Below are 21,566 nucleotides of genomic sequence, written 5' to 3' on the forward strand. Positions count from 1 at the left end.
CTCTAATGAGACAAACTCTGCCAGTAAAATGTCTTACACCGCTCAACAGGGTGGTCATGGGATCCTGTTTTTCCTTTAATTTGTCCCCCATCGGTGTATCTATGATGATTGCTTCTAATTATACACGATCGCTGGGGTTTAAGCCTCCTTGTCTTTGGAGTGTATCGCTGTAAGCCTCTTACTGTGACGCTGCAGGGGTCCAGAGGCAGATCCTCCTGTGAAGATCAGCCACGATAAATCTGATCTGCTCTGACTGGAAGTTTTTAGAAACACCAGGCGACACTAACCGGTCGTATCGGAGGTTATGAGGGAGGGTTTTCCTGCAAGATAAACTAGACTGTGTATTTTCATTGTGCCTGTTTGTCTGCACAGATGTCACGTCAATAATAAGTCACCATCTGAATGTATTTCCTGAGCAGCAGCTTACAGAACCTGCTGCAGCCCAGCGGTGAGTTTCAGGCCTCATCTGCCGTTAAAGGCATGCACGGGTCACTCAGGACCAGGAAAAGAACTTCCTGCCCTGGAGGGATGCCAGGATGTTGGAGTGCTCTCAATGAAGGCTTGTTTTCTGTAAGTCCTGAGCCTTTTATTACGCTCAGAGGACTCGGAGCTTTTCTCAGCCTGCTTCCGATGCACGTTTGAGCAACACTGTACTCAGCTACAGCCCTGAGGTTTATTGAAATATTCCAGCATTCACACTTTTCCTCCATGTTGCAGCAGAAACATGTGAATTTATGGTAAATTAAAACCAGCAGGACAGAAAACTGAGTCTCACTGCAGCTGGACACATTAGAATGCTGCATACAAGATAAAGCATTTGTAGTAATAATACAACAATAGTTTAACAAACAACAGCAACAGCAATGATGATGACAATGAATGTAAAGAAAATGAGAAATAAATGAAACTGTATCCTGCAACAACATAAAATTCTACATGGATGGTAATGCATTAATAACATCAATAAAACAGCAGTTTAATCTGTAATTAAAGCTCTGATGTAGCTGATAATATCTTAAAATGCTTATGTAAACTTTTGATTGTGGTACTTTTATTTCTTGCTGAGTATTTTTTGGTGTATTCAAGTAAAAGTTGTTAATATTTCTTCCTCCACTTCTTATATATTTTGTAAATATGAGAAGTAAGTGAAAGTCTACCATGTATCTAGCTAAAATATGCAAATTCTACATCCATGTTAAAGCACTGATAATAAGAATAAAGCAGTAGTTTAGCATAAAATACAAGCTGTAATATCTATAATATCTAATAATGCTTATATCAAATTTTGAATGTGTATTCAAGTAAAATATGTTAATATTTCTCCCTCCACTGCTTATGTTCTATATAAATCTGAGAAACATAAATTTTTATTTGAAATGATCTGCTCTTTTGTTCTGGTCAGCAGCTAATCAGTAAAACTGCTTTTGGAAACAGATTTCCTCGATTATCCTACTAATCTTTCTGGAAAGACGGTAGATTAGCATTTTCCTCCCCCACGGCCGTATGTCAATTTATTTAATGAATGTTTCAGTGTCCCTTTTTGCTCATTAGAGCCTGTGTCGTCCAGATGAGGCCTGCAGGAGATCTCTGGGCAGGAAGAGGATCTGAGAACAAACGAGGTGAGTCATGAGTCGGAGTGACGAGGCACCAATCAGTCAATAATCAGTCCATCAGTAGCTCCGATCACTGCTCTGAGCCAGCAGCCTGAAGGAGAGCTGGAGGTCAGAGCTTCACCCAGAGTTCAGGGGAAACATTCAGACCAGTAAAATCACAGCATAATAACCTATAAATAACCACAACTCCTAATGTTTCCTTTTCTTTAATGCAAAAAAAAAAAAACATTCTGAAAATGTTCACAGGTAAAGAATTAACTTTTTGCAAAACATTATGAACAACCTGAAATTTCTTACTAAAAATAAATTTAATTTCAGCAACATCATGTCTCAGTTTATCATTTCCACATTACAACTTCCAGATCACAGAGGGTCTACAAAGAAACACAACATTAAGTCACAGGTATCTGGAACTGAACGATGTAGTAGTTTATTTTATGATCAAAACAACAAAAGTCAGACAAAAAAAAAACAACAAAACAAAATATTCCAAGAATGAGACATAAAATAACAACAGCGAGAAACAAAGAGACAAAAATGAGACAAACGACACAAAACAAACAAAAAAAAGCAAAAAAAATTGATTAAAAAGTTACAAAATGACAAAAAAATGAACCCAAACAAGATAAAAAATAACACAAACGAGAGACAAAACAACAAAAAATAGACAAACAGCATAAGCAAGAAAAGAAAAACACAAAACAACACGCAAACTAACAAATTAAAGCAAAATACCAAAAGAGAAAAGACACAAGTGAAATAAAATGGAAACAAAACAACAAAAACATGAGACAAATAACAAAAGTCAGACAAGAAAAGAGAAAAATCAACAAAAATGAGACACAAAATGACAAAAGAATTTTTTACTTTATGATCAAAACAACTTGTCATGGTCTACAAATTATGTTAAATTTATAGTTTTACAAATCTGCAGTTAATGTTTTCTCTGTATTTTTACTCTTTACAAAGTCGTCCTATGGGCCGGATGGGACCCTGTGGAGGGCCGGGTTTGGCCCGCGGACCTCATGTTTGACACCCCTGCCTTAAGAGAAAGAAGCAGTTAAATCTAAATCTCTGTTTTTCTGCCTTCATGCCCCTCCTGGGAGCAGAACCAACTCACTCTGATGATCTCTGAAACCTCCCGTCCACCAGGAACCCCAAACAGGAAGCGCTGGTCGGTAAATAGACGGGGCTGTTTCCGTAGCAACAACAGGACCAGTGTTCCACCTAATTATGTGATGGAGCAGAGAGCGATGACAGAAACCTTTCTGTCCTGACAGAGCAGGAAGCAGCTGTCTTTTGCTTTTAGATCAATCTCCTGGAGGTGTGTTGTAGTTATTGATCAACCGATCGATCGGCTGAGCTCTCCGTTCCCTCAGGACGGTGACGACTTAGTGGAGTCTGTTGGTCATCGTCCTATAAAAAAGGACTCATGAGATCAGAAAGCCTCATCAGACTCTATGATTACTCATTTATACAGTATAAACAGTCCTTTTACTCATATTCTTTGCCAGAATGTGTTCTTTGGTTTATACAGAGGTCTTTGCAGAGATCTTATCTGCAGGATTTTGTTGCTTGTTCATAAAACGTAACCTTTGTCCTTCAGTTACAGACACTGATTTTATATCCTGTACTTTGGATTTATTTGCAGTGAAGCAGGACTACATCACATGTAGAGCTATGTTTCCAGAAAAAGATGGACAAGCAGATCATTGTAACCGAAGACATCTTTCACTTTATTTTTTAAGATTTTTGATCATAAACTCCATATTGTCCATTTTTTCTCGTTGGTGTTTTTCTCTTATTTTGGTTATTTTGTGTTTTGCTTTATTCATTGTTATGTGTTTGCTTTAAGTCGTTTTACGGAATTTTTTCTGTCGTTTTAACTTTTTTATCGCTTTGTAACTTTTTTGTCTAATTTTTTGTCTTTTTTGTTTTGTTTTGTGTTTCTCGTTTTAATAATATTTTGTCTTGTTTTTGTTGTGTTTTTTTGTCTGGCTTTTGTAGTTTTGATCATAAAGTAAAATGCTATATGGTCTAGTTCCAGATTCCTGTGACTGAATGTTTTGTGTCTTTGTAGATAAACTCTGATCTGGAAGCTGTAATGTGTAAATGATAAATTGAGGCTGAATGTTGTTGAAATTAAACTTGTTTTTCTAAACAAATTTCATGTTGTTCATAATGTTTTGTAAAAAGATAATTCCTTAAATGTGAACATTTTCAGAATGTACTTTTTTGCACTAAAACAAAGGAAACATCAGGAGTCGTGGTTCTTTTTAAGTTAATTCTATTTTCATTCATTCTGTGTTTAAACATGAATGTCTGCTTTCTGACTGGATCGGTGGATTAATAAAAACACCATTAATGTACATGTAAATGCTATAAAGGGTCAATTAGATGAAGCTGTGCTGCTGATTTCCTGTTGTTGGACTCTAACTCTCCACTAGAGGGCGACATTAGAGCTGCAGCACTGAGGCCTCCAACCTGAGCTGCCATAAACTACTGACCTACTTTCAGTGTCTCCACACGTCACCTACTGATAATGCTTCAAAGAAGTTTGACAAAGTCTGATCCTCTTCTTCATTTTGGCCTCATTTTGTTTTTGTTTTTTTTTTTAACTTCTTTTGCGTCACTTATTTTTTTTGCATTTACGTGCTGTGAGAGAAACTTTCTTCCCTTTTTTTTGCTTTGCAGTTAAGATTCTGTTCTTCATACTTTGTGTTAATGTTTCAGACAACAGCTCAGGTATGACGTTGCTGTGGACTTTCTGTGGCCTCACATGTCTGTTTTGGTGTGGAAGTGAAACGTTTTTTGTTTTGGAGTCATTCCTTCTGAAATCAGTTCAGGTTCTGTTCAGTTTATTTGCCATTTGCAGGATAAGACCACATTTGAAATTAGCGCATTTTTAAAACACTTTCTGCTCAGCCACCTCTGATCTGCCTGGATTTTTGTTGTTGTTGCTTTATCGCATAAAATATGGATTTTTATAAAGATAATTGTGAAATTTTAGCTTGATTAATCTGTAACATTGTGGGATAAACTTTTAATTATGCCACTGATTTAAAAAAAAACAACCTTCACCCAATAATAATAACAATAATAATAATTATGATAAACCTGTTTAATCATTTTCTACTCTCTGTGTCCACAACTTCTATGGCATTATTGTTCTCTCTGGTTTCAGGCATGTTTGTCCTCCTGCCACTTAGAGGGCGCTGTTACTTCAACCAGCTGCCTCCCCTCTGACTGCCGAATAGAATAGAATAGAAGAGAAGAGAAGAGAATAGAATAGAAAAGCCACTTTATTGTCAAACAGAACATACTGCACACTAGCTGGTGCACATTTGAATGAAATTTTGATGCTAAAACTCGCCATTGGACTGGTAGAAATAAAACAAAGGTTATTTGAAGCAGAGTTGAAAAATATTCGCAATATATACGTGTAAAACAATTTATATTCATACATACATACACTACCAGTCAAAAGTTTGGGCACGTCTTCTCATTCAGTGTTTTCCATGACTATTTACACTGTAGATCCTCACTGAAGGCATCAACAGTATGAATGAACATGTATGGAATTCTTTGCTTTGATTCCTGCTTTAAACACTCTTGGAATTCTCTGAATGAGCTTCATGAGGTAGAACCTGGAATGGTTTTCACCTCACGGGTTTATCTTGTCAAGGTTCATTAGTGAAATTTCTTGCCTTCTTAATAGGGTTGGAACCATCAGTCATGGGCGTAACAGACGCGGGGTACGCGTGGGACACGTCCCCCGCACTTTCCACATCTGTCCCCTCTGTCCCCCGCACTTTTTTCAGCCGTTACAACAGCTAAACCCGTTATTAGCATCCAGTAACGTGTTTTCCCGAGCCGTCTTTGAATGCACCATGAACGCATGCTAACGCAGGTGTTCCAGAGGAGACGTGCTGCTGTGCTGAGCAGTGTTGAACGTGTGTCTGGAGTAATGTTTAGCAAACCAGCCAGAGCCAGCAAGAAGCAAAAAACTTTACACAGTTCTTTCCAAACAAACCGTGTAAGTTGTGTGACCTTGTTGGATGCAAACAATGTTAGACTTGTTAGCTAAATGATGACAAGGTAAAACGTTAAGCTCGTTAACAATAATTCAAATGTGGTTGCCTCTGTTACATTACTGCTAATTAGTTTATTCTTGGAATAAACCCAGTCCTCTTTCATTTCTGGGCAGAAGATGTGCTCACAATTGCTCACCATGTATTTAAGTCTTTTGGTCCCAGAAGAGGAGAGTCAGGGAGGAGAAAAAAGAATAGGCTATCTATGGTATAAAAGTGGTTAAATTTACAACTATTTTTACTGCTTCTCTTTCAAATTCTATCTCAGAATTTGGATTTTCAGATTTTTTAATGATTATTTCCAGCCGGCCAGCAGTAATGTTGACCATGCAGGGTCTGCAGAGGTGAAAAAATATATATAAGTGGCTGAGAAAAAAATATGTATCTATGGGTTAAAGTGATTTTGAGGTTAAATTCTACTGCAGTTTTTACTCTTCCTAATGCTATTTCAGAATTTTTCTTACCACATTTTTTATGTTTATTGCCATAACAGAAAGAGCAGAGTCAGGGAGGAGATGGATCAGAGGCCAGCAGCAGGGACAAGGATGTAGGGTCTTTACAGGTAAGGAGAGATTATAACTTCCTGAAAATAAGATATCTATTGCAGGGAGAAACCAGGCAGTACTGATCATTTCATGTTCAGTGTTTGGCACCTTTGGCTACTCGTCCAGTAGATGTTCAAGGGACATTGTTGTCAACTCAACTAGAGTTTGGCCACTAAAACTTTAGATTTTATAGTTTAAAGTTTTATACTTTATAGTTTAAAGAACTAGCCTAGTTGGTCCCCTGGTATTGTACTGTGGCTGTTAGGGATTATGTGGTTCTTTAGCCACTAAGGACGGTGCAATTAAATGTAAGAGAATGATAAATCGCTCTGAAAAATTTGTGCCCCTCACTTCTGAGATGGTGGTTACGCCCATGCCATCAGTTGTGTTGTGCAGAAGTCACGTTGGTCCTATTTGACAACTGTTAGAATCCATGACGTGACAAGAACCAATCAGCTAAGGAAAGACAAACCACAGTCCATCATTGCTTTAAGAACTGAAGGTCAGTTACTGAAAATTACAAAAACTTTGAATGTATCCCCAAGTGCAGTCACAAAAACCATCCAGTGCTACGACCAAACTGGTTCACATGAGGACCGCCCCAGGAAAGGAAGACCAAGAGTCTCCTCTGCTGCTGAGGAGAAGTTCATCAGAGTCTCCAGCCTCAGAAATGACAAGTTTAACAGCACCTCAGATTAGAGCCCAGATAAATGCCACCCAGAGTTCTAGTAGCAGACACATCTCTACATCAACTGTTCAGAGGAGACTGAACCAATCAGGCCTTTATGGTCAAAAAGCTGCTAAGAAACCACTACTAAGGAAAAACAACAAGCAGAAGAGATTGGTTTGGACCCAGAAACACCAGGAATGGACAGTAGACCAGTGGAAATCTGTGCTTTGGTCTGATGAGTCCAAATCTGAGATCTTTGGTTCCACCTGCCGTGTCTTTGTGAGACCAGAAAAGGTGATGGATGGTCTCTACATGCATGGTTCCACCATGAAGCATGGAGGAGGAGGTATGATGGTGTGGGGGTGCTTTGCTGGTGACACTGTTGGAGATTTATTCCAAACTGAAGGAACACTGAAGCAGCATGGCTACCACAGCATCCTGCAGCGACATGACATCTCACCTAAATATCTGAAACCTAATCCTAAAACCTAAAAATCTCACCTAAAACCTTAAAGAATGAGAGAAACTGTTATCTGTGACCTCGATATTCTTCTGGCGTACATCATCCACCACGCAGGTCACGTGCTGCTTCTGGCAATCATGTTAAGCAATGTGGTTGAAGACGAACGCACACTTCCTACCCAGCAGTCACACTGTACTGAACCTTGAGTGACACTATCTGCAGTTATGTCTGAAGTCTGGCTGAGGATCGTTGTCGTTGTTTCTGTCTGCTGCACCGCTCTGAGCCAAGCAGGTGAGGAAGAGATATGAAGAACGACGAGCATGTGTTTTTAGATTAAACTGTTTTCAGACGTTTATGCCTCATTTTGGTTTTTTCAACCTCTTTTATGTCACTTTTCAGCCATTTTGTGCCTTATTCTGGTTGTTTTTCACCTCTTCTGTGTCACTTTTCTAACATTTCTGAATAATTTGAGTTGTTTTTAATTATTTTTTGTCCTCAGAGAGACTTTAAACCTCCAATCTTTAACAGAAATTGTTTCAGCTTTGAATAAGAGGGAAAGAACATCAGTCTATTGCCAATCTGTGAGCTACAGGTATGCTGATCTGGCTCCTGAGATGACTCACTCGACTTGTTTGTGCCACTTTTCATGGCATGCATGTATTACAGATTAAGCTGTTTTCACACATTTTTACCCTATTTTGGTTGTTTTCATCTCGTTTCTGTCAAATTTCTGAAATATTTGCCTTATTTTGGTTGATTTTCACCTCTTTTCTGTCAAATTTCTGAAATATTTGCCTTATTTTGGTTGATTTTCACCTCTTTTCTGTCAAATTTCTGAAATATTTGCCAGATTTTGGTTGTTTTTCATTTCTTTTTGTCACTTTTTTGGCATGTTTGCCCCATTTTGGTTGATTTTCACCTCTTTTCTGTGACATTTCAGAAATGTTTGCCTCAATTTTGTTGTTTTTCACCTATTTTTTGTCACATTTGCGACATTTTAGCCTCATTTTGGTGATTTGTCCGTTTCTTTGTGTCACGTTTTTAAACATTTTGGCCTCATTTTGGCTGTTTTTCACCTCGTGTGACAGATTGACGTTTTGTTCTTTGATTTTTTTTTTACCTCTTTTCGGTCACTTTTCAGAAATTTTGTCTCAATTTTGTTGTTTTTCACTTCTTTTGTGCCTCTTTTCAGACATTTTAACCTCATTTTGGTAGCTTTTCTCTTCTTTTGTGAATAATATTTGTGTTGTTTTTTGTTCCCTGCAGAGGACAGAGGAGGGGTGTGGAGAGATGTTGGAGAATCCGTCACCATCCAGTGCAGAACTTCTGCAGAACAGGACTCCCTGTACTTGAAGATGGGCCTCAGCAAAGACATCGATGTTTTCTTCACGGAGAAGGACACAGGAAAGAACACCATTTCCACACAATACAAACACAGACTTCAGTCCAACGGAGCGTTCCCCAACGTGGATATTCTCATCAAGAACCTGACGGCGAATGACACGGGGCCCTACTGGTGCATGTACAAAGCGTTCGACAGGAAGACCAGCAAACAAACAGCCACCGACGGCTCTGGGTCGGTGCTCCTGGTCGTCACACGTGAGCCTCGTTGTTTTATTTATCATTCCACAAAACCACATAATCCAGCATTTAACAGCAACTTTCTGAAGCAAACTTTAAAGATCACCTCACACACGTTCTACATCTTAAACAAGAGTGTTAAAATGCTTCTCCTTTTGGATAATTCGAGTAGAGATGTGCCATTTCAAATAAAATGCTTAATAAGTCTGTGTTATGTTGCAGATGAATAAGGCTTAGCTTGTAGTGTATCGAGTTAGAAACACTAGAAATTCTTATTGATGGGTAATTAATAGTCGGGAATAACACAGCAGCTGATATGCTTCAGATGTAATAGGACGGCTTGCTAGTCCCTGTCCCTGTCTGCCCTGTTCACCCTTTGTTTCTCTTCACGTCACCGCTGAGGTGTAGCACTGCCCTCTCTGGCTCTTAACAGGGAATTGTAATAAAAAAGGTCAGCTTAGCTTTCAGATAGGGCTGGTGATGGTCACACACAGGCACTAAATAATAAAATATTTGGCTGCAAGTCTAAAATATACATTAATCTCATAAAATGTTGACACCCCTTCTGTGGAGTTAAACAATGAGAATAAATGCAGACAAAAAAAGAAACACTAGAAATGAGACTGTCCAGAGATAACTGGACAAAGCAATTAAGCAATTAAGATTATAGAAGATTTTTACTTGAGATAAAGGCTCCTGAAGAGGCTTTTTCACGTCTAACTCTGGTTAAATTAGGATGAACATGACCCAGACTACACATTTAAACCTGCTTTAATGTGTTTATATTCATATGCAGGTTTTCTGACTACATTTTTAAACTAAACTCGACTTATCTGTGCAGAAAATCCAATAGTTTCACTTAGAATGAAAAAAAATCAGTAAAGAAACAGACAATAAGAATCTTTAGATGATCCAGTGATTGGACCCAACGCTCTTCAATAAGTGGGTCACGAATGAGCTGTGTGAGAATCTGTGTGTTTCTGACATGTTCATGAAAAATATTCACTGTGTTATTGGTTGTATTATATTCTGGTCCACACAAGCAGGATTTCCTGTTTCAAACCTGTTTATATTTCACTTTATAACAGATTTTGAACATTATAATGACTGAATATTACACAGAACAGCAATGAGAAGTATGAAGCCAAAAACATATTTTTTGAGGAATACCTGGAATATGAAATGATAAAAACTTTTCATTACAAAGATGTTGCTAGAAAACGAGGCCACCGGGTCGTCTTTGACCCACTTATGCATCCAAGGGTTAAGATAAGTTGATCACATTTTGAATGTTTTTCATGTGTTTTGTGTCACTGTTCAGACGTTTTTGTCTCATCTGGTTGTGATTTGTAGGTGAAGTACGAGCACCCACAGGTCCAGTGAAGGCCTGCGATGCGACTCATCAGGACCTGGTGATGGTTTCAGTCGTGATCTCAGCTGCTGTGCTGCTCTGCATCCTCATGGCCTTCCTCATCATGATCATCATCAAGGTGTGTGTGTGTGTGTGTGTGTGTGTGTGTGTGTGTGTGTGTGTGTGTGTGTGTGTGTGTGTGTGTGTGTGTGTGTGTGTGTGTGTGTGTGTGTGTGTGTGTGTGTGTGTGTGTGTACTTGTTTCTGCTATACCGGTGGGGACTTTGACCTGACTATTTGCTATAAAGGTGGGGACTTGTCTTACGGTGGGGACCGAAAATGAGGTCCCCACGGGTGGCAACACCGTTTTCTTGGCCATATTGTTGTTAATAAAAAATGTAAAAGTGCAAAAACGTTTGTTTAGGGTTAGGCATTGATTTGGTGATGGTTAAGGTGATGGTTAGGGTAAGGGTTAGGAGTTAGATATGAATGGGAGTCAATGGTGAGTCCCCACCGGTATAGAAAAACAAACATGTGTGTGTGTGTGTGTGTGTGTGTGTTTGCGTGCTTCTTTCTTCGTTGGCCCACAAGGCTCTCTGGAATCTCGGGGGTTGTTTCCATTTTCCTGTTGTGAACAAAAGCAATAATCTGGGAAACAAGCAAAGATATTTCTAACTGTCTGTTGTGCCTTTTTGATCATTTAGACTGATGTGGTTATTAATAATAATAACAGTAATCACAATAATAGTATCAGTAAATACTAATCATTACAATAAAAAATGTTTTTTACAATAAAATAATAATAAAGTACAATTAAATAATGCTAAAATAATATTTTTATTATTGCAATTATTTTGGTTGTTATTTATATAATAATAATAATAATAATAATAATAAACGGGGCTGCACAGTGGCGTAGTGGTTAGCATTTAGAAAGATGGGGACCATTCTGACAAACATAGATCATCCACTTCATATTTGCCTCAATGAACAACGAAACATCAGCGGTGGAAGCACCTGTCCCCGTGCTGCAGGACAAAAAGATTCAGAAAATCTTTCTTATCATCAGCAGTTAGACTATTTAATTCAAAAGTAAACAGATGGGACTCCAGACAACTGAATTTCCCTTCGGGGATGAATAAAGTCATTGTTTTGTATTATGTTTTCTTTTTCAGATGAAGAAACAATAAAGGACGGACGGATGGATCTTAAAACATACGAATAATCAATAATCTGCTGTTTAATTGTAAAAATAAATGGTTTTGTCCAGTACAAGATAAAATGAAAATATATTTCATACTTATTTAAACAGATATTTTTCTTTCACATTATGATTGCAAAACAGTTTTAGTTGAATTCAATTGGAATTTCAGTAATTTCTAAATAGCACATTAGAATTAAATACATGAAGATGTCTTTGCTTTTATCAGTAGTTCCACAGATATGATGCTTAATAAATAATATTTACGCTAATATTTTCTTCTGAAATTTGAATCACAATGCAGGGATAAAAAGAGCATCTAAAATAAGCTGCATGTGAATTCAGCGAAGCATAAACTTGAGCTCTGCAGGTTTTCAGTTTCCTGCTGTTTCTAAACATGTCGTTTCTAGAGAGCCACTTCTCCTCTTTCTCTGCACCTCTGGGACCACATCTGCAGATGAAAACTTTGTAGAAACCGTCAGACATGCAAAGTCGATTCCATCATGATTTTACATTTTATGATGACATAAGTATGATAATTACACAGTTCGATTCAATTTTATTTATATTGAGCCAATTGCAGGTCAAATTATCTAAAGACGCTTTACAGAACCCATCTGTCTGAAACCCCAGAGCAAGCCCTAAGGTGAAAAAAACACCCAGATCCCGACTCTTCATGTGGGGGGACCCGTCCGCCTGCTGGCCGGTGGGTTGAGAGGGACAGAAGAGGTAGAGAGGTAGAGGTAGAGGGGTAGAAAGGGGAAGGGATGGGAGAAGAGGGAGTGGGGAACAAGGAACATATAACACACAGTTGGATACGTGCATGATAAAATAGATGATACATACAAAGTACAAGCTAACATTGAAATTGATTCATAGTTTACTGTTATGGTGTACGGCTCTGGCATTAAATCCTTCCATCCATTCTCTATCCACCGCTTTATCCTCACTAGGGTCGTGGGGGGTGCTGGAGTCTATCCCAGCTGATTCGGGTGAAGGCAGGGGACACCCTGGACAGGTCACCAGTCTGTCACAGGGCTACATATACAGACACACAATCACACCTACGGACAATTTAGAGTAACCAATTAACCTCAGCATATTTTTGGACTGTGGGAGGAAGCCGGAGTACCCGGAGAAAACCCACGCATGCTCAGGGAGAACATGCAAACTCCATGCAGAAAGATCCCAGGCCCATCCCGGGATTTGAACCGGAGATCTTCTTGCTGCAAGGCGAAAGTCCTAATCACTATTCCACTGTGCAGCCCTCTGGCATTAAATATACTACATATATAGCTGGTAGTAAAATTCAAACAACATGTAGATGAGCATATCAAACATAGTGAGGGTGACGCAGAGTTGACCGGTGGAAATGGGCAGGTGGAAGCAGAGGGCTGGAGGAAGGTCAGCAGCAGCATCCCACAGTGGACATGATGGAGACTAGACCGGTTGGTGGAACATCAACCCCAGATGTGAAGCATCCAACTCAGAGACCAGGGACACTCAGAGAAACTCAATTTTATCTCAAGTGGTCCAAACCAGGGCTGCACAGTGGAGTAGTGGTTAGCACTTTCAACTTGCAGCAAGAAGATCCCCGGTTCAAATCCCGGCCTGGGCCTGGGATCTTTCTGCATGGAGTTTGCATGTTCTCCCTGTGCATGCGTGGGTTTTCTCCGGGTACTCCGGCTTCCTCCCACAGTCCAAAAATATGCTGAGGTTAATTGGTTACTCTAAATTGTCCGTAGGTGTGAATGTGAGTGTGATTGTGTGTCTGTATATGTAGCCCTGAGACAGACTGGTGACCTGTCCAGGGTGTCCCCTGCCTTCACCCGAGTCAGCTGGGATAGACTCCAGCACCCCCCATGACCCTAATGAGGATAAAGCGGTGTACAGAGAATGGATGGATGATGATGATGATGATTATTATTATTATTATTATATTAAACAACAATAGAATAACAGTAATAATAAAGAAAATCAAATGGTATTGTACAACAAATATTATTTTTGGTATAATAACAATAATAATAATAATAATAATAATAATAGTACCTATGAGTAGTACTAACAGTATTATTATTGTGACAAATATTTTTATTACAAATAATAGTAATGAGTAATAGCAACATTGTTATTATTATTATTGTTGTTCTTATTATTATTATTATCATTATTATTATATCATATTAAACAACAATAAAATAATAACAATCAAAAAAAATTATTATGCATAAATAATAATGTATAGCACATTTTATTAGTTATTATTATTAATGATGACTTAAAAATAGTAGTAGCAGAATTAATCTTGCTATTGGTATTATTTATTTATTTATTTATTTTATTTTATTTCAGAACCGAAGGCTACAGCGCACCAACAGAGGGCCGGTCAGTCCAAACATGGTAAAAAAAAATCAAAATAAATGAGTTCAGCAGCATCAAGTAGAAATAAAAAGGGGAAGAACAAGTGGAATAAAAGAAAAATGGAGGATAAATCCATTAACACAACTCTGAAAATGATCCAAAAAAGTAAACAAGTAAAATAAATGAAGAGATAAAGACAATAAAGCACTAAAATGTCAGCAGAAACCCAAGTTACAACCTTCATGGTGGATTCATTCTGAGACTTTTAATGCCTCTAATGTTTCTGAGCATGTAGACTGCATAAAGTCTAGAGAATATTAATAATCATATTGTTGACATCCACAGACCAAGTCTCTGCGAGCCTCAGTGGCACCGAGACGTCTCCCCACCAACGACGTCTACGAGGACATGAGAGGAACGTTCAGACGCTGAAGGAAGCTCAGAGACGAGGAACGAGTTCATCTGAAGCCACGCAGCAGCTCAGCCTGTTTCCTCTGCAAGAGTCAGTGACGCAAACAAACAACACAACAACATCGTAAACAAACGCTTTGGTGCGATGAGACGAGACAGTATGACAGGATGTTTGAGACTGACATGTATCTGCTGTATATTTAGCTTTGATGCTTGTAAATTCTTCTGTCATTTTTTAGAATTTTGGACAAAGTTTTGCACAAACAAACATGGACGTTTTGAAACATGGCTACAAAACGATGGAATAGGCCTTAGACAGGGAGGAGGAGACACAATGTTCTTCATATTATTATTATTATTATTATTATTATAACTTTGCAACATTTTAGTATGTTTTAACCTCTTTTCTGTTCCATTTCTGACATTTTTGTCTTACTTTGCTTGTTTTTCACCTCTTTTCTGTAACTTCTGAGACATTTTCACCTCATTTTGCTGGTATTTCACCTCTTTTGTCTACTTTTGAGACATTTTTGTCTTACTTTGCTTGTTTTTCACATCTTTTCTGTCATTTTTCAGACATCGTTGCCTTGTCTTGGTTGTTTTTCACATCTTTTCTGTCATTTTTCAGACATTTCTGCCTCATTTTAGTTGTTTGTTGCTTCCTTTGTCTCACCTTTGAGACATTTTTGCTTCATTTTTGTGTGTGTGTTTTGTTTTGTTTTTTTACCTCGTGTCGCATTTCAGTCAGTTTTACCTAATTGTGGTGGTTTTTCACCTTTTTTGTGTCACTTTTGAAATATTTTTTCCAGATTTTGGTTGTTTTTCACGTATTTTCTGACATTTTTCAGATATTTCTGCCCCATTTTTGCTGTTTTTCACCTGTTTCATGTCATTTTTCTAACATTTTTGCCTCATTTACGTTGTTTTTCACCTCTTTTGGGTCACTTTTCTGAAATGTTTGCTTCTTTTTGGTTATTACATCTTTTGTGTCACATTTTTATGGCATTTGTGCCTCACTTTGGTTCTTTTTCACCTCTTTTTTGTCGCTTTTAAGGCATTTTTGGGTCTCATTTCAGTCACTGTGCAACTCTTTGCGGCCACCGGATGTTTCTTTATGGTGGCTTTGTGTCACGTGCATCTTTCTGGAATATATATATATATATATGTATATATAATAACTCTATAACACCAGGGAATCTCTGATCAGTAATCTCTCCATGTATGCGACATTTATTGCATAATAGGAGGATTTATGTTAAATGCACTGTACGTTACCATACTATGTATTGTAATGATCATATCAACTGTAATCTTTGTATAGAAATTAAACATTAAAATTGTGTAATTTGTAGCCATCGTCCAAATATTGCATGTTTTTTTGAGTGTGGAGAAATGCTCTTATTGGTAAAATGTACTTTTAATAAACCAGGGTTCAACACAAAAAGTTAAAGATCAGAAACCAGATTAAACTAGAACTAGACTTAAATTAGAAGACGACCATCAACGTCCTCCTGTTTTACTGGAACATCACACCTGCTATGAAGCTAAAAGTCTGAACGTTTTTTGAATTATTTAGCAGCCGATCTGTGGTTTAACCTCCCAGCCATCAGCGTCCCACATCAAATCAGGTCATCCACCGCCGGGTTTACGTTTGTTTTCAAATGTTACAATGTTTGACACACTTCTGTTGTTGAACATTCTGTGACCTACTCTGTAATGACCTGAGATTTTAAAGTATCTTTCAGGCAGTGTTGACTCACACAAGAAGCAACTTCTTTAAAAGCATCGCAAAAATTTATCACCACGTCTTTATCGACATTTTTGCCTCCTTTTGGTTGTTTTTCAGCTATTTTTGTGACATTTGTGGCATTTTTGTCTCATTTTGGTTGCTTTACACTTCTTTTTGTGTCACTTTTTTTTGACATTTTTACATCTTTTTGATTGTTTGTCACCTATTTTATGTACTTTTTAGATATTTCTGCTTCATTTTTGTGTTTTTTCACCTGATTTGTGTCACATTTGAACCTTTTATTCCTCGTTTTGGTTGTTTCCCACCTCTTTTGTGTGTCATTTGAAGCATTTTTATCTCATTTTGGTTGTTTTTCACCTGTGTCTGACATTTTTGTCTCACTGGTTGTTATTTTGTGTCACATTTCAGGCATTTTTTTCACATTTGAGAGGTTCTGGGACTCATTTCATGCATTTAGCATGCCTTTGTGGTCACTGTGTGTTGCTTTATGGCTGTCTTGCGGTTCATTTGCATCCTGTCACATTCAATGTTGACTCACACAAGAAGCGATCTCTTTAAAAGCAGAATAAAATAATTTATCACCGAGCCAAGCCAGTGCGTGTGGCTCACCAGAGCAAACAGTGGAGCCTTAAACACCGTTAATTCAAACAAAATCAGTCAGGACAGGTTGTGTTGAAGCAGCCGCCAAGAGACGCTGTATGAGTCAACATAAAAAGAGAAAAAACACGCTCATCTGGCAGCAGTGTGCAGAGCGGTGAATGTTTACTTGTGCAGCATGTGTGGTCACGAGCTGTGACTTTTAGTTTCCTCCAGCAGCCAGCGACGATCAGCCAGAGCTGTGAAATGAGCGTGTGTGGGTCTGTGGGAGGTAAATGTCAAGGTGCAACTCTGTGCTTTGTTTGTTATGTGTGTGCAGACACACAAAACGACTACACATAGTGTTTTTCACAGCAGAGACCACTTGCAAGGAGTCCAGCGAAGATGGAAACTGCGTCTAGAGGTGAGCGGTGGTCCAGAACGGAAACAGATTCAGCTTACAAGAAAAACAACTGAAGCACATTTACAGCCAACGAGTCGCACCACAAAGTCACACAACGTCACACAAAGTCACACAATGTCACACAAAATCACACAATGTCACACAAAGTCACACAAAGTCACAGAGCTTGTTTATTTTAAGCCCTCAGAGATGAGCTGTTTTATCTCTGTCCTTTTAGACAGATTTGCACCACTGATTGTTTTTCGCCTCGTTTGTGTTACATATGAGACATTTGTGCCTCATTTTGGTTGTTAAGCGGCTCTTTTGTGTCACTTTTTAGCATATTTGTCTCATTTTGGTTGTTTTTCACTGCTTGTGTGTCACATTTCAGACATTTTGGTCTCATTCTGGCAGTTTTTTTTGTCTTTTTTCGGTTGTTTTTCACCTCTTTTGTGTTCCTTGTTAAACATTTTTGCCTCATTTTGTTTGTTGGAAGCTCTTTTGTGACACTTTTTTGACATTTTTGCCTCACTGTTTTGTTTCATTCACCTCCTTTCTGTCACTTTTTTTTTGACATTTTGACTTCGTTTTGATTGTTTTAACGTCTTTTGTGCTACATTTGTGGCATGTTTGTCTAATTTTGGTTGTTTTTCACCTCTTTTTTGTCACATTTGAAAATTTTTTACACAATTTGGTCGTTTTCCCCCTCTTTTGTGCCATATTTGTGAAATGTTTGCTTCATTTTGGTTATTTATCACCTACTTTCTGTCATTTTTTGGACATTTTTGTCTCATTTTGGTTGTTTTTCACTTCTTTTGTGTCACATTTGTGGCATTTTTGCCTCATTTTTGTTGTTTGGCAGCTCTGTTGTGTCACATTTGAAAGGTTTTTGGTCTCATTTCAGTCATTTTGCATCTCTTTGTGGCCATTACATGTTTTTATTGCTGTTTTGTGTCATATATTTGTTGGTTTGGATCATTTCCTTGCCATGTAGTTTCTTTGTGCTCATTTTATGTCTCTTTCTGGTCACTGTGTATTTCTTTATGGCTGTTTTGTGACACATATAGTTAGTTTGTGCTCATTTTACGTCTCTTCATTTACATCTCTTTTGCATCTTTCTGGGATATATATATATATATATATATATATATATATATATATATATATATATGATAACTCTGGAATAACACCAGGGAATCTCTGATTTTCACAATTGTGGAAAACTACCAATTGCGCAACTGCAGCAGTTTCCATACATGTTGTGACTTGTAAACAGGAAACGCCAAATGAGAAGTATGTCAGTTTCAAACTACAGTATGGCACAGTGAGAGATAATGATCTGCTCCACAGCTATGGATGCCGCGCACATGGTGTTAAAAAGAGAGCAGAAAGTCTGTTTGAACATAATCTCACCTCACCTCTGCTCACTTCTACGCGCTGGTGCTGTGCGTCAAAGGAAAAGCGATTAAAGCTTTTCTTGAAACTGTTACAGAATTTGTCAGAAGCTGTTTTTTGTAACAGAGATAACAGTGGAAAGTGGTGACATTCACTCGGTGCTTTTGGCAGTGTGGGCAGGTGTTAGGCTGCACAGCTTGGATTCAAAGTGACTCTATCTGATCAGTGTTTTCCGTCCAAATCAGTCATCATGTTGTAAAGTCAAAAAAAGCTCTGAGCTGTCTTGATCTCATGGACTTGTTTTTCACCTCTCTTTTGGTTACATTTCAGATATTTCTGACTCATTTTGATTGTTTTTCACTGCTTTTGTGTCAAATGTGAGACATGTTTGCCTCATTTTTGTTGTTTGTCACTTCTTTTGTGTGACTTTTCAGATATTTCTGCCTCATTTTGATTGTTTTTTCCACTGCTTTTGTGTTACTTTTCAGACACTTTTGTATCATTTTTATTGCTTTTTACCTCTTTTGTATCACATTTGAGGTATCTTAGCCTAATTTTGTTTGTTTTGTCACCTTTTTGTGTCACATTTGAGACATTTGACTTAATTTTAGTTGTTTGTCATGTCTTTTTTGTCATGTTTGAACCTTTTGTGCCTCATTTTGGTTGTTTTTTTATCTCTTTTTGGTCACTTCAGATATTTCTGCCTCAATTTCATTGTTTCTTACCTCTTTTGTGCCACATTTGAGTCATTTGACCATAATTTGGTTGTTTTTCACTTCTTTCAGATATTTTTGCCTCATTTTTAGTTGTTGTTTGAGTTTCTGTGTCTGTCTTGTACTCATGGACTTTTTTTTCTGCTGCAGAGACAGGATGTGGTTACGGCCTCGTATGTAAAAGCATAAGTCAGAGGCCGCTGCAGAAATGTGTGCATTAAGATTATTGTTTAAAGCATGCAGCATTTCCACAGACAGCATAACTGAATGTACCATGACTTTTTTTTTTGCCTGTTGGTTTTTTTGCCACGGTAGCGTGATGCTCGGGTTAACACTGTGGTTTTAAAGTGCTGATACAGCGGATGCTCTTCCTCATGCAGGTTTTGAATAAAACTGGGCTAAAGTGTCTCTCTTCAAAATATGTAAGGTATTAAAGCTTTAGTGGAACTTTTAGACAGCGATCAGGAAATTCTGTGATGAAAAAAATGAAGAAATGCAGCTTCAGCTTTATGCATTTTTTTTTGGTTTGTGCAAAGACACTTGAAGAAGGAGAAGTATCACAAATGGGTGCATTTACAGGAGTTCATTTTAGTTCATTTTTGTTGTTTTTCCACCTCTTTTGTGTCATTTTTCAGAGATTTTATGCCTCATTTTGGTTTTTCTCCTCTTTTCTGTCACATTTGAGACCTTTTAAACATGTTTTGGATGTTTTTCACCTCTTTTGTGTTCCTTTTTAGACATTTCTTCCTCATTTTGTTTTGTTGGCAGCTCTTTTGTGTCACTTTTTTAGACATTTTGGTTGTTTGACAGCTCTGTTGTGTCACATTTCAGAGGTTTTGAGTCTCATTTCAGCCATTTTGCATCTGCTTTGTGACATATATTGGTTGGTTTCAAGACACTTAATCAGTTTGATGATTCTAGGTAAAGGTCAGTCACAGAGGACACAAATATAGACAACTTTGGACAGCAGGGACAGTTGGTGATGGTTTAGTGATGACAGTGAAGCTTAAAAGGACGATGCATGTAGGAATGCAACAAAAGGGCGAAGCAAAGATTATGATCAAACTGACCAGAGAGCACAGTCGAAGAGCCAAATAAGTGTAGTACAGTCTGGTAAATGCTGAAACTGGAGGAATTGGAGTATTTGGAGAGCAGGTCAGGTGAGCTTAGTGGACACTGGAAGACTGAGGACCTCTGCTGGATCGGAGGGTGAAACATGGAAACCCAGCTCACTGTGCAGCTCTCTGCTTCAGTGTAAAACATCTGGAACACAGAACCTCTGAATCAGCAGCTATAAGGTGCTGTTCTATTCCTGCAGAAGGTCTGATGAGGTTTGAGGCTGCAGAAGGTCAAACCTCCGGATGCTGTGGTCCAAAGCATCACAGTGACCCCAGATTCAAATAAAGACGACCTGATAAGTCTTCACTCTACATTTTGTACTTTTGTTTAAACGCTTGTCTTTTAATGACAACCCTGCAGCAGCAGAATCTTCATCAAAAACATGATCATTAAAGTGTCTTTGGAATTCGTTTTTGCTTGTTTTCACCTTTTTTTGTCACTTTATAGACATTTTGCTTCATTTTGATTGTTTTTCACCTCTTTTTTCGTCACTTTATAGACATTTTTGCTTCGCTTTGCTTGTTTTTCACTTGTTTTGCATCACTTTTCAGACATTTTGGCCTCATTTTGATTGTTTTTCACCTCTTTTTTGTCACTTTAAAGACATTTTTGCTTTATTTTGATTGTTTTTCATCTGTTTTCTGTCACTTTTCAGAAAGGCCCCTTTTTGGTTGTTTTTCATCTCTGTTATGCCACTTTTTAAACATTTTTGCCTCGTTTTGGTTGTCTGGCAGCTCTTTTGTGACAAGTTTGACATTTTCTTTTCCTCATTTTGGTGATTTTTCACCTCCTTTATGTCATTTTTTAAATTTTTGCTTCATTTTGGTTGTTTTTCACCTATTTGTGTCATTTTTCAGACAATTCTGCCTAATTTGCATTGTTTTTCACCTCTTTTGTTTCACATTTGACACATTTTAGTTGTTTGGCATTTCTTTTGTGTCACTTTTCAGCCATTTATACCTAAAGTGTTTTTACCATTATTTTTTGTTCTCAGAGACTTTAAGTGTCTAATCTTCAACAGAAGTTGCATTAGCCTTTAATAAGAGGGAAAAACATCCATCTACAGCTGATCTGTGAGCTACAAATACGCTTATGTGGCTTCTGAGATGACTCACTCGACTTGTTTTTGTCACTTCTCTGGAAGAAGGTCTTTTTAAAGTGAGACTACGTAACTTTTGAGAGAAGTTCTACACAGCACAGTTTACATCTGTATTTTATTCATGGGTTTTGATGTTGGTTAGTGATTATGAGCTCATGGATGTATAAGTCAAATGACTTCATGGGTCATTGCTTCTCATGCTGGTGTGTTTTAACATCCAGA

The 21,566-nt window shown here is 37.9% G+C and overlaps 1 protein-coding gene and 1 long non-coding RNA gene across 3 annotated transcripts in view; one reads left to right on the plus strand and one right to left on the minus strand.

The window, feature by feature from the left end:
- LOC127531526 (uncharacterized) overlaps positions 1-21,566 on the minus strand; it is a 103,132-nt gene that overhangs the window by 72,723 nt on the left and 8,843 nt on the right. The gene's annotated exons all lie outside the window — the stretch shown is intronic.
- On the plus strand, positions 5,335-15,640 carry si:ch211-188c18.1 (uncharacterized). 2 transcript variants are annotated; one of them, XM_051941065.1, is made up of 6 exons: positions 5,335-5,649; positions 6,198-7,673; positions 8,649-8,981; positions 10,317-10,453; positions 13,870-13,917; positions 14,224-15,640. In XM_051941065.1, the coding sequence occupies exons 2-6, from the start codon at positions 7,607-7,609 to the stop codon at positions 14,308-14,310; spliced, it is 672 nt and encodes a 223-aa protein (XP_051797025.1). In that variant the 5' UTR covers positions 5,335-5,649; positions 6,198-7,606; the 3' UTR covers positions 14,311-15,640. The 2 variants fall into 2 exon arrangements, with proteins under 2 accessions (XP_051797025.1, XP_022056930.1); XM_022201238.2 differs by lacking the exons at positions 5,335-5,649; positions 13,870-13,917 and having other exon boundaries at positions 5,951-7,673.

This window comes from Acanthochromis polyacanthus, chromosome 21 (assembly GCF_021347895.1).
Source record: "Acanthochromis polyacanthus isolate Apoly-LR-REF ecotype Palm Island chromosome 21, KAUST_Apoly_ChrSc, whole genome shotgun sequence".
NCBI classification, from domain to species: domain Eukaryota; kingdom Metazoa; phylum Chordata; class Actinopteri; family Pomacentridae; genus Acanthochromis; species Acanthochromis polyacanthus.

Excerpts from the sequence above, each read along its gene's own strand:
- si:ch211-188c18.1 (XM_051941065.1), top strand. The coding sequence starts at position 7,607 with ATGTCTGAAGTCTGGCTGAGGATCGTTGTCGTTGTTTCTGTCTGCTGC. Across the intron at positions 7,674-8,648 it reads CACCGCTCTGAGCCAAGCAG|AGGACAGAGGAGGGGTGTGG; the intron begins GTGAGGAAGAGA and ends TGTTCCCTGCAG. Across the intron at positions 10,454-13,869 it reads TCATCATGATCATCATCAAG|AACCGAAGGCTACAGCGCAC; the intron begins GTGTGTGTGTGT and ends ATTTTATTTCAG.